Source organism: Talpa europaea (assembly GCF_964194135.1).
Source record: "Talpa europaea genome assembly, chromosome: 11".
NCBI lineage: Eukaryota > Metazoa > Chordata > Mammalia > Eulipotyphla > Talpidae > Talpa > Talpa europaea.
Window position 1 is genome coordinate 100,679,981 of NC_140078.1, and position 20,364 is coordinate 100,700,344.

The 20,364-nt window shown below is 38.8% G+C and overlaps 1 protein-coding gene across 3 annotated transcripts in view; it reads right to left on the reverse strand.

Annotated features, from left to right (window-relative positions):
- SETD5 (SET domain containing 5) overlaps nucleotides 1-8,429 on the reverse strand; it is a gene marked incomplete at both ends in the record, with an annotated part of 44,834 nt that extends 36,405 nt beyond the window's left edge. Inside the window, 5 exons of one of the 3 annotated variants that reach the window (XM_084248446.1) lie at nucleotides 1,781-1,959; nucleotides 2,439-2,497; nucleotides 2,835-2,986; nucleotides 3,370-3,475; nucleotides 8,359-8,429. In XM_084248446.1, the coding sequence (XP_084104572.1) occupies nucleotides 1,781-1,959; nucleotides 2,439-2,497; nucleotides 2,835-2,986; nucleotides 3,370-3,475; nucleotides 8,359-8,429 (567 nt within the window). Of the gene's footprint in view, nucleotides 1-808; nucleotides 848-1,780; nucleotides 1,960-2,438; nucleotides 2,498-2,834; nucleotides 3,044-3,369; nucleotides 3,476-8,358 lie in introns of those variants that run through there. The other 2 variants (XM_084248445.1, XM_084248447.1) reach the window with 2 other exon arrangements.
- Nucleotides 8,430-20,364: the final 11,935 nt, after the last annotated feature.

A 20,364-nucleotide genomic window follows, 5' to 3' on the forward strand; every position in this document is an offset into this window, starting at 1 on the left:
ATCCTTCTTTTACATTACTTACATTTTAGGGATATGAGTACTTAAGATGAGTTAAACTGGCTCCTCACTCTAATTAAGTGCTCTGAAGCTGTAAGTAATGACTTGAGGTATGATGTCCCACATACACACAGGTACAAGGAGTCACCAGACAGTACGCTCTCATCTCTGGGCAAACTGCTCCTATCACCCAGTACCTGAAAGTCCACTTAAGCCACTGCACATAATTTTTCAATTCTCCAAGCACTATCCAAAATCATGCTCAAGAATGCTTTCATCTGATAAATGAAGAAACACACTAGCACCTTCTGAGTCTTCTATACCAAACAGAACATAACCAAGAGAAAACAGTTCAAAAAACAAGTAACTCCAATAAAAGTAATTGCAATTAACACAACTGCTTTCCTACGGATGAAATCTATACTTCCCACTGGTGATTAAAGCCCATACAGTGCTAGGCACACAAGAGACCCTCTATCACCAGAAAAACCTCAGTTCTGTGGTTGAGGCTGATCACAATGACAGAACGCATCAGCCTCATTTTGTCTGGTTAAGCTATCACTAGTCCCCTAGAAAAGCAGCTCATGAAAAACCAATGAAGGAAGGCTGATTATAGAAAGGGAAAATATTTCAGAAAATGGCTAAGGAAATCTACTTTGGAGAAAGGCTCTATGAAAACTGAATGGCAACGATTACAAACTAACGAAAAGCAGAGTCCAAGATTCCCAGACCATCACGTCAGGAAAGAAGCTGACCAAAATGCAAGATCACAGTGAAGAAAAACACAGCAGCAGGGAAGAATACCCCTTACCTTCATCCGCAAGGACTTCCGGGATCCCTCTCGAAATGCCTATCCCAAAGAGGAAAACAAGTAGAACAAAACAAAACTTGGTACCAAGAATGACAGTTATACCTATCTGAGACTAAAGCTAAGGCAAGAACTAGTGTTCTGTTCTGCCCCCTTTTCCTTAGGTGACAAATACAATGGCATTCCCCACACTCGTGAAGAACAGGGGCAGCTCAAGGCCAGTGAACTCGGAGGCTAATTACAATACTTTCCACTTTGGAACTAGCTAATTAACAGGGAAGAGCATGCATCAGTTAAATCCTCTGTGTACCCTGACACTAAAAGAAAAAGTAAATCAAAATGTTAAGTCAGGTTGCAGATTTACCAGTTTTGGAATTAAGAAGGAAACAAAGACCAATCCCCTTAACAAGGGGCAAGTCACCTAGGAGCCAACAAGGTTGCCATGAAGGGGAAGAAGACACGAAACAGAAGAGGTTCTTCCTCGAGACTTTTTGGTTGAGAATTAGGAAAGTGACCACAATGCTAAGGAAGCCCAGACCACTCAAGAGATGTTTTCTGACTTTTTTTTTGAAACACGGAAAACAACCAACCCAATGACATGAGGTAGGAATGTACCAGGGAAAGAATTTCATAGGCTGCTTTACGGCTGAGGGCAGGGGACATACTGTAAGGGCAGTAGAAGTCTAGACTGGAGGCTGTAGCACAAGTGGGCTTGTGCCGGGTGGGGCTGGGATTTCGTACCCGAGATGGGGGTTAGAGTAAAATAAACTTTGTGCCAGTGGTGATGGTATGGAGTGGCAGAAGAGAGATTGGTCTATATATTCATAAAAGAGATTAGCTGAATTTTGTAAGTAGAACAAAAGTGGCCCATCAAACATCTGGAGCAAACTTCTTAAAAGAATTCTGGTGCATTCTTGGTCCAAAAATTGAGCTATTTCAGACCCATTTCTATTCCGACACTTTTACCCCCCATACCTTGATTTTCTTCGTCTTTGGTGTTGCACGACCCTTTTCTGGACTCTTTTTCCGCTTCTTGGGTTTGGTTCTTCTAACAGTTAAGGTGATGCTTGTAGGTGTGTGCTGTGTTGCTGTATACAACACAGTGGAAGGAGAAAGCTCCTCATCCCAGCTTTCTGTTGCACTGCTATCCCCACCTGAAAAAAGGTTATTTCATGGTTCGCATTGAATAAACAGCCTGCAACATGCACTGGAAGCAGCTTATTCCTGTAGATCTATCCCATATCCACTAAGTCATGAGTTCCACTTTAACCCTATCATCTGGAACATACTCACCTTCCGTAAGAAAACGAGATCCCTTCCGTGTTGCTGGCATTAAGACCATAAACCCTGTTCTACATCATCTCCCCTTGTATGCAGTCCCCAAACGCAATGTGTAACATAGAAAAGGGATCTGTTTTTTAATACTCCCAAGGAAAACTTGATTGCCAGAGGGTTCAAATGTTGTTTCTGGATACATTTAATTCACAGCAGAGAATTAAAGGATGGTCTTAAGAGAATGTTTATCTCTTCCCAATGAAAAGGGGGAGCTTTACAGGAGGGGTTCTTGACAAGAATATTGAAATCACAAAGTATTTGTAAGTCAAAATATGGGCCTAACCCATCTTCTGCTCACCTGATATGTTGTCCTGCTTCCGCCGATGAAGTCTAATAACCTTCCCCCTGCTCATTCCCCTAAAGAGGGAAAATAGACTTAAAGTGGTCCTTCCGACAGCACGCAGCACATCCTCGCACACGGGAGAAGTGTCTCTGCACATCCTACCCCCTTCCTCCCACCTACCAAATGTTTCCAGGACATTAAATCTCATATCAAATTCAATAGCTTTAACATCAATCTCTCATTCCTTGTTGTCAGCAATTCTCACCTAGTGCAGAGAATTCGAGCCAAGGAGCACTAAGGAATCATCTACATTAACAAACACAAGAAAGAATACTTTGAGCTTTTCCCTACTAGCAAGAAACCCTGATCCCAGCAACCCGAGTCTGAACTTAAGACGAGACGAGAGCTTACCTGCACTTGTCACAGTTGAGAAGGAAGCCATCCTGAGAAAGACCACAAGGACACCAGGTAGGAACAGTCTCTCCTTCAGAGTTCGGGCTGTCTCCACAGCGTTCCTCTACGGGCGACGGCAGGCCATTCAGGTCAGAACGAGGGATGATCGTCTGGACAGGGGGAGAAGCAGGAGGTGTCGGAGGAGGAGGGGCTCCGTAATTATGATCCTGAAAATAAGATTTTTTAAATCAACAGTGTCCAAACACTGGCCCCTCTCTCCCCTAAAGTATGGTACATATGGAAAGAAAGAAGAAAGTAGTACCCTTCGCTTTTTGGCTTCAACCAGGAAAGTGATAAAACAAAATGCCAAGGTCAACTGGGACATAAAAACAAGAACAATGATGCAGGGCTAGACGTCCGCTGGAGGCAGGGAAGTGCAAAAGGGGCAACTTCGTCATGCTGCATATAAACATTTCAAGAAAGTCACAATGTATAAGAATGGATTACACTCCAGGAAGATCACTGCTCTGGAGAGAAACAAATGCATACTCACAGCATAAGGCAGTCCTCGACACCCATGCCTCTGAGTGGTCCCATAATTATGAGTGGAATACACGCTCTTCTCATTAACTGCTGGACTAGCCTCCACAGATTCAGGGCTGCACAAAGGCGAAAAGCAATGCATGATAGCATAACACCTAATCTTCTCTTAAACACAATCTTAACTTCCCATTCTAACCCTCCACTTTCCACAACCACCAGCCACTAGAACAAGAGAAAAAACTGAGTGAAACAATCTGATTAACATAACTAAGCCTATAAATAACAGGAGTGTTATCAAATGTGGATTTGTGTGTAACATGAGGCCAGTACAGGCAGATGTCTCAAGGCAGGCACCTGGGACACAAGGCGTCCCTAATGACAAACACAAACGTACCAGCTGAGCAGGGAGTTTCCCCTAGAGAAGCCACTCTGGGCTGGTTTAGACTCAGAACTATTCTTCTTAATTGGATCTCTTAATACTTCCATGAAACCTCACATGACATTTGCAGTGAGTGAGATGATGAAAGTGCCTTCTGCACTGCCCCAGGGACCAGGCCCTCTTCCATTCACTACCAAGACAGGATACCCTGAAGAAAGTACAGGTAAAAACAATGGCATCTTATATTTATCACACCTCTCATCTTGATGAACCCCCAAATGCCTTTCAAATATTAGAGTAATAACTTCTCATCCACCAGTGACATGCAAGCATATCTAGGACACAGTTATTTAACAGCTGCATGGTAATACCACAGAATTTAAAAATAATCAAAACTGTACTCAGAAGTTACGTTAGCCTAGTGGTAAGTAAAAACAAGTGATGGCTAGGTTTTAAATTGCCTGGCATTTGCCAGGTTCTTTATATACATTATTCATTTAATCTCTGCAATTACTGAACATGGTATGTGCACCCTATTTTTACAACAGTAGGGGAAGGTGAGGTGGTGAGATTATGTGACTTCACAAAGGTCACACACTGACAGAGCCAGGATTTGAAACAATCTCTGACTCCCAAGTCTGTTCTCTTTCCACTATGCCTAATTTATTTGTAAAACAGGGTTAACACTCTACCTTAAAAAAAAAAAAAAATAAATAAATAAATTACATGAGGCCTTAAATAACCAGGCTTAGTGAGAAGCTTGGTCTAGTATTTTTTTCTAATACCGTCAATGAATGGAAAATAAATCGGTCAAGCACAAGTTACTAACATAAAAGAATCATAAATATGTTTAATTTCAGAAATTTAATGTAAGTCTTTACTTGATAATAAAGCAAAGCGTTGGTGGCAGAAGACAAAATTCAAGTTTCTGGGAAAAAAAGACTTTAATTCTCATTGCTACCTGGTTAGGTTTGGAATTTTGAAAATTAATTATGGAATGTACTTGTAGACTTTGAGGAATCAATAACAGATTAGCTGTCAGTTAAATTAACCAGAGCAGAGATTCACACATTAGAGACGCCAAGGACAAGCATAACTCTCATCTTTAGAGATCAAAGGGTCATTCAGGGAATCAAATAATACACAGCTTACTTCAGGAAACATACATTTTCCTGCTTAGAAATATGCAACATATGTGGCAGGAATACATAAGTATGCAGTTCAACATGGTGCAATCAGCTGAGAAGTGAGGGATAAAAGAAAATTCTTAGATACATATCCAACTCACCCAGTTATATGCTCCAAAACTGTGAGAAGGGATCTTATTAATAACAGCAAAGGTAATTTCTAGGTGAAGAAGAACTTTAGACACAGGAAAGTATTCTCTGTTAGTGAAGTGCATGCACTTTATTACTTAAGAGTGTCTGTAAGATGGGAACTGGGGGGTGAGGGGGTACATCAAGAATGCAGGTCAGTATTCTTGAGAAAAAGATGATCTGAACATGGTTCACTGAGAGGCAATCAGCTCTGAGTATTAGGAAACAGGTGGGGTTTCCTAAATGAAACCAAAGGCAAACAAGCATTAATAAAATGAAGGTAGAATTTACTTTCTATGATGGTTAAGAGAAAGTAACAATAACTTCATACAACATTGTTAATTTACTAGATAAACAAGTATTCCAAAAAGCTCTAAATAGTTTAAATAAGGGATTTTGGATCACTGAACACATGGGGTGAAACATGACAGCTGTTTATTAGGAATGGATTTTTTTTTTGGACGGGAAGAAGGAAAGCTGCATGAAATAAAAGATGGCCATGGAGATGGAGCTATGTTGGTTGTATCTTACCCATCTCCAAACTGGGTAAATATGAACATATGCACGTCATGTGCAAGTCTAGGAATAAAAATAAAATGTATATTGTGGAGGTTAACAGGCCATCCCACTGCACAGTACTTTCTAGTCAAGCACAGCATTTAATATAATGCTATGCATGCCAAATACTAAAATTTAAGCTTCTATGTTTCCATAAAAAAACAAAAACTCTGCAATTTCCACAGTAGGTATTAATTACAGTTACATGTTGACAGGCTGATAGATTTCCTATACTTTTTGACATACATACATATATGTATATACACACATATATGTACACACACATACTCTACTAGCGCTTATCTATATTTTAAAGCATGGATTAAAAATTTGGGGTGTTGTATCTCTTTATTAGTCAACCATTTTATGTAAATGGAATCATAGCCTTTCTTCTCCAGTATTTGAACTGCTATGACAGCTGGGCAAAAACACAGAAGCCATCCTTACAACAGATATACGCATCAATTGTGTCCTAAGTACAATGTGCAACCTGGTGCTATATGCTCCCTTTGGAAAATATCTCAAATTCATTTATGGGAGGGTTATAAATTGAGAAGTCTTTCCTTTTATTGTTACATTTAGAGGTTTTCCTACAATTAAATAAAAAAAAAAATGCATACTGCGCACTGTTGCCATCAGATTTAAGGTTCCATGAGGTCTTTTACTAAGTTGAATTATGTTTGCCCTTCAGAGCTTCCGGAACACTCGACTATGCAGGACAGTGGAACATGCATAATGAACATCATCAATAATTTAACAGTATGGCATATAAACTAATTGTTGACTTTTTTTTGGTTTGTTTGTTTTTGCTTTGTATATTAAGTGAGTACCTGCAATTAGTTTTGACCAATTAGTGTCAGAAATCTGGAGATTAGATATAAAAATGTTTCAGGAAATCAAAGCTGTGGTAAAACAAATGCTCAGGGCAAAAAAAAATTTTTTCTGCATTCATTTTTGGACTCCCCAGAAACATCTATGGGCAGTCATCTCCGTACTCTGGTAAAAACACCAGTTTTAATAATACTTGTGTTAAGGCCTTTTCGTATCTAAAATCCCAAAACTCTATGATTTAAACTCTGTTGAAACTACTCAATGTTGATTAAGACTAACTATACAGTTGTTACTCAATCTCCAAAGGAGAACAGTGATTAACTTTAGAAAAATCCATTAACAACATATTACTAGGTTACTTACTAATACAGGACAATTTTTAAGTACTTCATTTGGGGAATAATTGTAAAACTGGGAAGTCTCAGTTATTGGCATGACTAAATGTCTTTGGCATGCAACCCCCCACCCCCAACAAAACAAATAGGAGAAAAATAACAAACACCCTGGGAGGAACACAATCCACCCTTTTCCATCCCCCCACCTTTCTTGACATATGGGAATAAAGCTGAAAACTACTTTTAATTCTAGACTACCCCAGAATATAATATATTGCTTCTTAGGGTAGTTTTATTTCAAGTCTTCCCATTTAAGGAAGTCACTATACAGTGAAGTTATCCTAGGTGGCTTTGTGAAGAAATATACATGCTCTTCAATAATATTTCAGTTTTAAGGACAAAAACCACTATTAACCAGGAATGCAGGTGAACCCAGAGTTCTGGTACAGTTGCTTTGCTTTGCTGAGGGGAGAAGGGGGAGAATCCCCAGGGACTGTGAAAATGGCAAGAGAAACAGGGGAATTAGAGCAACACCCACCTCACTCAAGAAGTGGCTGTGGGATCAAGAGTCTGAACTGGACCTGAACATATTCAAAACACCAGGATTTTTCCAGCCCAGACCCTAATCCCTGGTACTGCCTGGAATAGACTTGGCTTCTGGGGGTGTGCTGCCCCCTAGGCCCCTTGGGTCTCTTTCGCTGGACTTTCACATCCTGGTGTAGTGCCACTTCGTCTTGAAAGGTAGGGGGCTTCCACTTCCTTTCTGTAAGCAAGGAAGATTGGGTACAAGGGAGGTAAAAGGACAAGAGGGGGAATCTGTGAGCAGGGGGAATCTTGGACAACTTAAAAGAGAAGGGATACATAAGGCTAAAAAATTTAAAGCTGTGAATAATATATAAAATTTTATAATGAAGGCCTACCTTCATTTGCATTTGGCATTTAAATTCTTCAAGAATTGAGAGTCTATTTTAGGGATTGGGCTTTTCGACAAACTCTGAATTCCTAAAGCTGCTCTTAGCTGAAAAAAAAGTTTGGTACCACTGATTTTGAAGGTCCTCTTTCTAGGCAATGAATATTATAAAAAACAAATGACACTGCTTTTCCTTTTTTCTACCCCAATGTCAGAAGGTCTAAGCAACCTGCCCAAATAAAGTTTCAGCCCCTTTACTCTAGAACAATGAGAAGTACATAGGAAGAGGCCTTCAAGGAAAATCAGTTGGAGAGAACTCCTCCTATCTTCATCCAATAACCATTACACGCTACAGAAGCAGGTAATAATACCTACTTGATTCCAATCTTTCCCACCCATCAAAACCAAATAAAAATGTAATCACTACTTTGCAACCTTAATTCTGTTCATTATATACTTAGAAATCCCTCCCCCAAAATTCTTCTGCTGCACCTTCTAATTCCCCCCTCCCCCCACCAGCTTCTCTGGGGGTAAGGGAAAGGTCTATTGTCATGTTTAAGTGGGCTAGTTTTGATTTAGAAAATACTATGTATTTATTATTAGATGCCCGTAAGAAAACTGTCTCCACACAAACTGGTAATGTACCTACTACCTAGGAAGCAGCACTTACTCTGATCCAGCAGCCATATCTGAGTAGGATGTATCTGGTGTGGTGACTCCCAGAGGGATTGCAATGCTCATGACGTCCAACACAACAGAGTGGAAATCACGGGGTCCAATTAATGGAGACTGGCCACTCTGTGAGTGGGGGTGAGCTGCAGAGCCGCAACCAACATGTTATGGACATGAGGAATCCTGCCACAGAAAAAAATAAAGTAATGTAGTAATCAGATTGTTCTTTGAAAATTGATCCTAAATGCTACTGAATGTTTTCTACTTCTGCACAAGGCTTTTAAGAGATAAATGTAAAAGAAAACATGGCAAAACTATTTATAAAGCAATATAAATATAAAAGAAATATAACACTGTTCCATGTTTACTATAAACTGAATTAATGTTCTACCATGCAAGGGAGCAGAACATTCCACTTGTTTTTCATTTCTATGTAGTTCTTTTCTTTTTTAAAAGATTCATTTATTTATGCACACAAGAACGGGTACAGGCCAGAGGCGTGAGAGAGGTGAGAGAGGTGTGTGTGTGTGTGTGTGTGTGTGTGTCTGAGAGAGAGAGAGAGAGAGAGAGAGAGAGAGAGAGAGAGAGACAGAGAGAGAGAGAGACAGAGAGAGAGAGAGAGAGAGAGAGAGAGAGAGAGAGAGAGAGAGAGAGAGAGAGGATTCACCAGAGACAGAGTGGGAACAGAACAGGCAGACTGACTGAAATTCACTGTTGAGGAGAGCAGTGGGAGAGACGGGAGAGGTCTGCTGCGCCCTGTGGGTTTCTCCCTGGCTGCAGAGGCTGCGGATTGCTTCCTAGTGCGTAACCCCTTGCGCCACCGGGGAGGCCCAGTTCCTTTCTTTTTAGATTAGGGAAAGGGACAGTCTGCCTGGTTCATTATTAGGAACCCTCCCCCAATCTAGAATTGCTCATCGAACCAAAATTTCTGGCCCCCTAGGATCTAATTTACAAATTTTAAGATACAGAACAGTTAAGACCAGTTAAGATACAGATACAGAATGGTTAATACCAGTTAACTAAATTCTTGAACAATTCAAGGTCTTTATTTAAACATTTTCAAACCAAATAAACGCAGTATTATCAGCAGTCCATAATGTTATTTCTTTCAAGTTAAATATAAGAGATCAATCTGTTTATATCTGACTAAATCAAGTTGTTCCCTATTTTCTTTTGTCACGAAATGCTCTCTTCCTCCTTCTAAACCATCTAAGTTTAACAATAAATTTGGAAGATTTTAGCTTAACTGTATTTATTAGGTACTACTCACAGATTGGTAAGAATAAAAATATCAACCACTACGAGTTCAGATTCAAGATAAAGACAAGAAAAGTTTTTTATGGAAAAGCAGTCGAGGATACCTTGAATTGGTGACCACCACCATTGCAATTTGAGAACAGAAATATCCACAAATTTCTTAAGAATAAAAAAAAAAGTAGATGAAAAGATTTGGAGATATGGTACAAAGAAAAAAAGTACAGTTTTATGATTTTATATTGGTTTCACAGTAATGCAAAAACCATTAAATGAATGAAACAAAAGTATTTTATGTAGGACGGAAGGGAAGTCAATGTGAATGTTAAGCAGGTAAATAAAGACTTTTGTAAAAAAACACTACAGGGTACTGACTGATAGGACTCTGGTTCATAAGACAGTAGAAAAATGACTATATGAAAAGAGAGTTAAATGCAACACAAAGTCCACAATATTAATGTGAGTGAATTCAGGGATTAAAACAAATTTTAAATGATAGCTTATCTGAGATGCTTGACTCTTATGTTGATACATAAAAGCGAATTATTGAGCAGTTTATCAGGCAAACCCTTTGAAGGACATGCAAAGATAGTATCACTGATTTGTGCTGTTATTTCAGAATGGGAGAGCAGCTGTAGACTTCTTAGTTTATAGACTTCTTTAGTTTCTTGGAACCACTCTTTGAAAGAGCTGTATCTCACCAATGTACCTAGGACTCTCTTCTGGCTGTGGCTATATTCTTATTCCTACTCAACAGGAGGTGACAGACAGACTCCAGACAGAAATGAAGAGGGGAAATCTTCCTCTGCTTCCCTGCAGCTCATAAAAGACACTAGTGCAGCTTTCTGCTTCGGGGCCTATCCTATACATTTGCCCGCCCCCCTAAACGATATGCCCAGAGATTTAGAAAGCCTCCCAGTCTCTAGGAAATGGAAACAAAATCTATAAATGATACATGACAAAATGCTTATCAAACAAGGCTAAAAGAAGTTATTGCAGAGTGAGAATTATTGGCCACAATTCTTATGTTAATTCTAGTATCACCATACAATTTTTTTTCTTTTATATAATTGTGATTTAAAAGGAAAAAGTCCACATATCTGGCTTTTCTAACAGTCTAGCATACCTGACTAGATAACCAGAACAAAGTCTAATAATGATCATATTCAGCCTGACCAATACAGGAATGTAAATTATGTGCTATATCTGCTGTAAAGGACAAAAAAGTTACTCAACACTATTAAAAGTCCTTAGCCATAACCACAATGATACATGCCTGTTTAAAAAAAAAAAAAAAAAGTAAAAAAAGTAGGCTTCTCGATAAAAGACAACTTATAGATCTAAGCTAGTAGTTGTTATTTTTCTGAGAGTAATCTTAGTAAGATATACTGAGAAGATTCTTTCAGCTAATATCCCTTTAATGAATGAATAAATGATTACTATATTCTTTAGTGAAACACTACGCTGCTGATACACAACTTCAAGAAACATTAAGGAATAACTACACACTGTCCTCATGCGGGCCTCCATTTTCCTCTGCGTTGCGCTGGCCCTTCTACCCCCTGGATGAAGGGAGTTGCTTATTAGGTTAGTTTACCACCTTGTTCTTTGACAAGAAAAGGCTTTTACAATACTACTGGGGCTTTTTTTAATTTAAGAAAATAAAGCCAAATTTCTCTCATAAATTCTGGCAATAATTCCTTCCCTAAAAATAACACTGTGCAAAAAGTAGCTATTAAAATGTTAACTGAAGAACTTTTGATAATCAATATGCAGTGATTTCTTACTGTAATTGTTCCAGATTTATAAATCAAGACAACAGACTCTTAGTATAGTTTACCAAGCTCACTATTTATAAGAGCTATTAATTTATCAGAGTCTTAAGATGTCTCCTAGAGAGTGAGAATTAATTTTGTCACTAAGTGGAACAATTTCAAGGTATCTTTTATGTGTTAATTTGTCCTTTTCTATCAGAATATGAAGTCTACGAGGGCAGGAATTTTTGAGTTTTACACTCTGCTATGGTGTCTGGCACAGAGAGGGTATTCAAGAAATATGTTCCAAATAAAGTATGATCACCAGGCCTCCCCTGGCGGCGCAACATTGAGCGCTGGGCTGCGAAGCTGCCCACAGCCTCTGCAGCACTGGTTCGATACCCGGCTGCCAGCAAGGGTCCCACATGGCGCGCAGAACTCTCCTGCCGCGCCTGCTGCTCCCCTCAGCAGTGTCCTCCGTCTGTCTGCCTGTTCTGCACCCCGCTCTGTCCGGTGAATTCTCTCACCCTCCCGCGCTTCTGACTGTACCCAGTGCTTGTATAAATGAATAAATTAAATCTTTTTTTTTAAAAAAAAAGTATGATCACTATTCTCTCAACACACGATTTTAGCTAGCAGTCACTAAGATACAAAAATTAAAACAAATTAAAGGAATTTATCTGGCTCAGTCACCTTTTTGTAGACCTCTGAATATGAAGTCCTAGAAAGTTATCTTCCAGGAGCTCTGAAGACCTACAAACAGTTGAAACACAAATTAGTATTGAAATAAATCACAATACTGGACACAAAGTATTTTTGGACACAAAGAATGAATAACATTTTAATGATAATTTGATATTTCATTTCTCTATACGGGCTGCTTTCTGTTTACCACCCCATCTATAGCCTAGTACTGTATTTCTGCCCTTTAACCTTTATATCCTATTTTACCATAAAGCCAGGGCTTAAACAATGGGTGGGTAGGGAAATTATCTCTACTTGACTAAATAAAAAGCAGCAAAATGCTGTATTATGTCACCACGCAATATTCTAGCCTTCTAATTAGCAATGTCTCCCAATTCCCAAGGGAAAGTTCTTTTTTCCCCCCCGCTCCTAGGAGGTGCTTTTCTTTCCTGCTAAACCCTTCCCAAATTCAGAAGCTTTTCTTTAACCAAGTATCACATTTACTGTCCAGACAATGACCTATATCGCCTATTAAAATACCAGTTTATATTACTTCTTTCTCCCCTCCTCGCTCCATCCGACCTGTCCAGTCTTACTACAGAAAAAGAGTGGCAAAAGTCTATCCCGTTTGCGGTCAACTCCACAGTGGCAACGCATGGGAAAACAGTCTTAAATAAATTTCTACCCTCCAAAAAGGAAAGCAAAAGAGGTGATGACCCAGGACTAGCAGTCAGATGGGGTACTGACATCTGAAACATTGCTGTGGCATACCTGTGAAAAGAGGCATCTGTGGGATTCCAGTACCAAGCAGTAGAGGAAAAAATGTACTTTAGGTTGATATTTTATAGGTTTCCAATGTATTAAGAATTGGAAATAAATTATTCTTTAGGAAGTCTTTAAAGAACATACTTGGAATAATGAAAGGTATAAAGGTAATATAAAAGAAAAAAACTTCAACCAAGACAAAATTAGATTTCTTTAGTAACAACAAAAAAAGTAAGGATACAGGAGGAAGAAGAGAAATAAGTAGGGGGAAAGTGGATGCATCAGAACTTCACTTTGATATCAATTTAACCATTTCCAGAACAATTTAGCAGAATCCACAGGAATACTGGTAAGTTCTTGGATTCAGAGGCAGAACCAGCTTTTCTCCCAGTACCGGAGAACTCTTTTGAGAAGTTACCATTTACATTCAGTTTCTAAGGAAAAAGCTGTTAAATAGAACATGCCAGAAAGGGTTTATAATTACCCCTTGTCTTTTTAATTGGGTTCAAAATAGTTTCTGCATGTGTAATTTTGACAGCTCTTCTCTACATGACTTGCTGAAAGCACAAGACCCGTGTGATCTGCCTGGTCACTCAGAGAAGACAGACAAAAAGTGTTTTAAGACCAATTTCAACAGAGATTTCAGAAAAAGAAATTGCATCAGCCAGGTGAGCCGGAAGCAGCTGGGAGACAAGAGTCCAATAAACAGCCAATCCAATGAAAGAAATTCAGAACAAGTCTGCTTTAGTAAGCCTGTGAAGAGGACTGGCAGGAAGAGGAGTGCCGCTGCAGAGAGAGAACAGGCCTCATATGCTTCAGACAGTCTTTGTACTGAGGCTGTGGACCTTGGCCATTCTCCCAGAAATGATGCAATCCTGATGAACAAGATCTGCTGCCAGAGAAACAATTGTTAACAGCCTCTGCAGACAGCAACTCAGCCAAAAAGCAATCTCTGATCAACTCTCTTCAAAAACCACCAGAAAAGCCAAGACTCTTCCTCAATTTCAGTCTCTGACAAAACATGTAAGTGAACATACACTGAATAAGCCATTTCCCCCAAATATCCCTTTTCTTTTCATTCCTTCACGATGAAAATTCACATAGCAGTGAAAGTATTTTTACTTTTATGACTATAATTCTCTAAGCAAGGTATCTGCATTAAAATATTATGCTTATTTTTCTTACTCTCACAAGACAACATTTCGAAAGGTAGTAGGTCCCCCAAGTATAAAAATTACCCAGCACTCTATAGCCTAATTATGAGATTTCAAAAAGGACAAATATATACACTCACTAATTCAGGGCCAGAAAGGTGTATTTTAAAGATATTTTTGAAATTATGTGAAACTTAATGTTAAAAATAGGCATGTATTAGAGGAAAAGAGAAAGTCTCCTCTTGCTTAGGCTGACAAAAAAGGTAGGTTGAGCAATGTCATCATGCTTTGCAATGCCCACTTTTCTCAAGGGCAACATTACTTCAGATCTTATAAGAGAGTTAATGATTATTTTCATCTTATTAGTCACAACTTACTATTTTAGAATCTAACTTGAAATATCCTTAATTAAAAAAAAAAAAACAAACAACAAAACTCCCTAGGTTCCTCATCTCCTCGGCCTGGTTTCTTTGTCAGAGCTTTGGTATCGGCTTGTTCACAGCAGTACCGGACATTATTAGGATTTTTTTCTCACTAAATAAAGAAACCTGCTTACAAAAACCTCTAAATTCTCACTATCTAGCAGCCACCATTATTCACACTTCTTCCTTTTGAACACAATAATCCTTAAACTGTGACTCCTTAAAAACACAAGCATCTAAAATACATCTTGAAATCAACTATTTTGACCGTATAAACTATTAAAAAGTGAAAATTAACAGGTACACAGAGTATCTGTGTAACACTGAAGCAACAAGAGCCCTAATAGGTTAATAAATGAATACATTTACCTCAGTAAAGAAGAAACATTTTTGAAAAATTTTTGACAAGGGTTAAAGTAGTCATTAACATTCGATTTCCGGGCAGCTCGGCGGCCTGCCTGCCCGTGACTGACTATGTAGACATTTCTTTTCATGAACCTTTTCCTTCTGCAGAGCAGCAGCAGCAGTAGCAGCCGCCCTCCTCCCTAGACTGCCCAGCTGTGTCCATGCAGGTGCCTCTCTTTTTTGCCTTTCTCCTTTTCCTAATAAAGCTATGCTTTCAAAATGTTAAAAAAAAAAATCAATTCTTGAACCTACTAATTATCCAAAAATTTGCTATATGTGTAAGTTAAATTTATTCCTAAATAATTCTAAACTCCAAGTTTCTTCTTTTGAATGACTGTACAAAACAGTAAAAAAGGAGAGGTAGAAAAGAATATTAGTCTTTTGGGTATGATTATCACTCCCCACTGATTACATCACAGAATAGTCCAAAATGCAATAAATACAAGAATGCATTTTATGTACATGACCAATTTGGTTGAAGATGAAGGTCGCAACTGCATTACATGTTACCTTCTGTCTAACCCAACTGAAACATGGAGTAAAGACACTGGTGCTGTCCAGTACATACAGCCTTTCACCCTGGGAGAAGGGAAAAAGCATTAGGAAAAAGTGCTACATACGTCTCCCTGGTGGCACAAGGGGTTAAGAGGCAACCTATGAAGCAATCCGCAGCCTCTGCAGCACGAGTTTGATCCCAGATCCCCCGAGGGCCAGGGAGCAACCCACATGGTGCAGCAGACCTCTCCTGATTCGCCCGCTGCTCCCCTCAGCAGTGTAGTTGGGTCAATCTGCCTGTTCTGTTCCCCACTCTGTCTCTGCTGAAGCCTCTCACCCCCCCACACTTCTGGCCTGTACCCTAGCTCTTGTATGCATAAATAAAAAAAAAAATCTTAAAAAAAAAAAGTGCTATCTAAGGAGTTAGGGAATTTGAATTCTAGCCTACAACTTAGTTTGATGATCTGGGAAAAATCACTTTTTATAGATAAAAACCTTAAATTCCTTAAAGTAAAATCTTCACTGAATTTCCTCCTGCTCCAGATTTCTACACATCCTGGCACTGACTGGCTTAGGTACAATTCATGCAACGTGTTACTGTCTTGGTTTTCTTATCTGTAAAACAGGAAGAATAAGACCTGTCCACCTAACTCATAGGTGTACATGGAATAGCATTTGTAGCAAACAAGTTTAAATGGCCCTCTGGAAACTATACATGATAAAAAGAGCTGCTGCTAGTAGATGGAACATGGCTAAAAACTATTTTCACGCTTGTCCCACAAGAATATATCTGATTTTGCTACATTAAATAATATAAAAAGAGGTATGTGGGAAACATGAAAAGGTGAAGTGATAAGCATTAGAAAAAGATTACTGAAATAAGAGACGAAGTCTAAGAAAAGAGAAAGTGCTGGGGGGGGGGCAGTGAAAAGCTTATGTAATAGGGGTAGATAAACCAGGCTTATAATCTGAAGGAATCAATGCTAGCAAAAGATTGAGGATAAGTTCAGGACTGCAGAGAAAACAGAAAAAGAAAACACTAGGGTAAACTAAAGAGAGAGAATAAAGAAATGTCAAGCCTTAATGATTCAGAACTAAGGTAAAGCTTTCCCTTTCCGCCACCTTCTTTCCTGAAACACTGGTTTATCCCTTGGCTCCTTTGCTTGTATTTATACTCCCTCTGGGGGCTACTGGGCTTGGCACAATAAACCAATGTCTATTAAAGCACTACATTTACCAAAATAGGAGGTAATTAAAATCCAATTTGAAAAAAATCCTATTTCGCCCACAGAAAAGATTTCTTACCCCATCAAAAATAACATTAATGGCAAAAAATAGGTTAAGACATACTAAGTTATATTTAGTGGTGGCAGGATAAGACTACATACCAAACACTAACACTAGATATTACTACTTAAATTATTCTAAGGTGACATTGAAAAAACAATTTAAAACTCATTTAATGATGATAAACAGATATTTACTGCTTAACTAACCAAGGACACAGACTCTATCCTTAATAAGAGTCAGGAAAACTGTAGCTTCTAAGTATCAAATAAAGATGACACCCTCAAAGAACTTTGATTTACCGCTCTGAAAATTTATATATATATATATATATTAAGATTTATTTTTATTTATGATACAAGAACTGGGGTACAGGCCAGAGGTGCAGGGGGTGAGAGGATTCACCAGAGACAGAGTGGGGAGCTGAACAGGCAGACTGACTGAAACACACTGTCGAGGGGAGCAGGGGGAGACAGGAGAGGTCTGCCGCGCCGTGTGGGTAGCTCCCTGGCAGAGAAGAACTCAGGCCACTAGCCTTTTAATTTTAAAGATGAAGAAAAACAAATGCTAAAAAAACTAACTTGTACGAAGTGACATGTAGTGGTGGAGTTCAGAAGAAAATTAGGATTTTAATGTACAGCTTCTATCAAAGTAATTACTAATGTTAGTGACACCAAAATTAAAACAAATTTTGTAATTAAAAAGTCATGAATAATTACTACTGGAGCTAAGCTAAACAAACAATTCTAGAATGAAATTCTTGGTTCTCTTGGGATTTGTTATCTAGAAGCAGTTCTTTCTTCATTCACACACTTATTCATTCAACAAACATGAAGTGTTTAGAGTACCATGTAGAAGAACTGTATTAGGTGCTATTTTAAGGTGTTTCTTTACAATTAACGAGTCATTCTTAAAAGAAAACATACCTTCCCCCCAAAGAACGAAAACCCCAAATCACTTCATTGTTTATCAGTGACACAGAGGCTCCTCGGAGTAACATTCTTTTATATATCTCAAACTGTTTGGACAAAACCTATTCACTAGTCTCACAGAAAAATATGTGAACGAAGGACAATGACAGCAAAAACTCTCAAAACACAGGTGAAAATGGGCCTCCCCGGTGGCGCAGTGGTTGAACGTTGGGTTGCGAGGCTGCCCATGGCATGCAGACCTCTCCTGCTGCCCGGTGCTCCCCTCAGCAGTGTGCTTCGGTCCTTCTGCCTGCTCTGCTCCCTGCTCTGGCTCTGGTGGATTCTCTCACCCTCCCGCGCTTCTGACTGTACCCAGTGCTTGTATAAATAAATAAATCAATAAATCTTAAAAAAAAATATTATTTAAAAAAAAAAAAACCACAGGTGAAAAGAAGCCAACTGGATATATGTGTTCTGTGATTACTTGGCAGACCAGGAAGCTAAATATCTATCAGCAAGGGAACTCAAAACTTAGTAATTTTGACCTGCACAAAAGGAAGGTTTCCCTTCCCAACCAATGGCTGCTATCTTTATTCTTAAATTATAAAAATAAATGTTCTACAAATATGCAAGCATCACAAGAGCGTAAGATGCCAAACTGAAATTCTCACACAATCCCACTTTCTAAAGATACCCAAAGATAAAAGCGATAACCCTACTGTTCTGCCATCTGCCTGGTTCCCCTTTAGGAGGAGGTTTGGACAGGTTTCTAAACGCACAGGCACAAACAATGGCACCAGTCCTCTGTGGGTACACGTTTACAGACTGGCGAATTTCCACTATACATGCAAAGGCAACGCTGCAACCCAGTGGTTGGGCACATCTGTCCTCTACATGTGCACATTTTCTTAGGACAGTTCTAATAAGTGGAACTAATAGGAGGGCACAGGTGTATCTATTAGTGATACCAACCCACCCTCCAGGAAGTTAAAACCACTTCATGCTTCCACAAACATATGGGAAAGCCTGCATTGTTTCAAAAAGTTTGTAATTTTAATTATTACTTTACCCATTGGCCCTTTTTTTTTGAAGACTCTACATTCTATAAAAAAAAAAAACCCTACAATGTAATTCAATGGCAAATTTCTCAATAGTTCTGTGATACAGATTTAAAGACCACTGATCAGATGTACTTTTGTCCTCTTAATTTTTCATGTACTAAAGTTGCTTTTCCCTTAAATTTGTGCTGGGATCTTCAAAATAAATAGATAAAAAGCACTATTTCAGAGGCACAGTACTTTCTAGCAGTTGTCCCGTAAGGTAATTTTATGTTCTAATAGAATGCACCACACTAAATTTGTTCTTGTAAGCAATAAAAAACACAAATTGTTAGTCCCCTGTAATTTCGCTGAGATCTACAAGGTTCTGACTGAAAAATGCAAATAATCTAAAGAGTTGAGTTCTTTGGTTTCAACCAGTTTATCAAAACCCTATTCTAGGAAGCCTCCCTGGGGGTACAGGATTAAAGACACAGGGATATCAAGCTATCAACCCGACCAGGGAGCTGACCCACACGGTGCAGCAGACCTCTCCTCTCTTGCCCGCTGCTCCCCTCAGCAGTGTATTTCAGTAGATCTGCCTGTTCTGCTCCCCACTCTGTCTCTGGTGACTCCTCTCACACACACACCCCCCTCCCACCTCTGGCCCAGTTCTTATATGCATAAATAAATCTTATAAAAACCAACAAACCAACCCCGTCCTAGTAGTTTTAGGTCAGGGATATAAAACACGATGCCTTTATTTTTAATTACTCCAAAAAAGAGCAGAAACTTTGTAAGAGGCCTGTCAATACCATTTTACTAAAAGAGTCAAAATATTGACAAATTTGTACTATTGCTACACACTCATTGGGTATACTCCAGAATGACATCAGACCACCGCAAGGAGAAACCTAAGCCCTGGACAAAGAGGTAAAACCCCTCTTTTTGTGTGCTTGGCACGAGCACCTTACTGAGAGTCTGCTTGAACTGTGTCACAGGCAGTCATATCCATCCACCCAAAAACACCTCCTTATGATTTCAAGGTAGCTTTCTTTATAGCAATGACCTGGTCTGAATACCTCTAAGGTTCTCAATACCCTCCAGTCTACTCTCATTCTTTCATGATGCTAATCCTTTCAGAACTTAACTTTGATCATGATCATTCTGCTATTACAAATTTACTACTGGCTCCTGAATGTCTACTGGGTTAATTCAAATTCCCTTGCTTACATGGAACAAGATCTTCTTCATTAATCAGATATTTATCTATTTCCTCTCCTTTAAAATTTTATTCAGCATAAACTTTATCCTGTCTGATATGCCATTTTTTTTGTGTCTTAAAAAACCCTTATTATGAAAAACTTTTAACAAATGCACAGAGAACTCCCTATAGTGAACTCGTGGACACTATATCCAGCTTTAACCAACAATCAATCCTCATGGCCAACCTTATTTTCTCTAAACCTCCCCTCTTCCACAGGATTATTTTACAGCAAGTCTTGGAAAAATCAGCTGGACATATTAGATTTGCAACATAGAGCTGCCACTTATTTATTATAAAAACAAACGAGCAAGGTCTGTTTAGAACGATAGGTGGCAGTGACAGGAAGAGAAAAGTGACTTGCAAAAAAAATGGATAAAAAGCTTAATGTAACTCATCAATTGATAAATTTGCTGAGTAATGTTTAGGTTTTACAATGATATATTACGGCTATTAAAAATGTTCTGATTATTTTTTTCTCAAGCAAAAAACTGTAAAATTGTCTCACGAAACTGCTGATAAAATTTCTTGCAATCTTCTCAAATTCCTTCTTATAGCTGAGTTTACTGCAA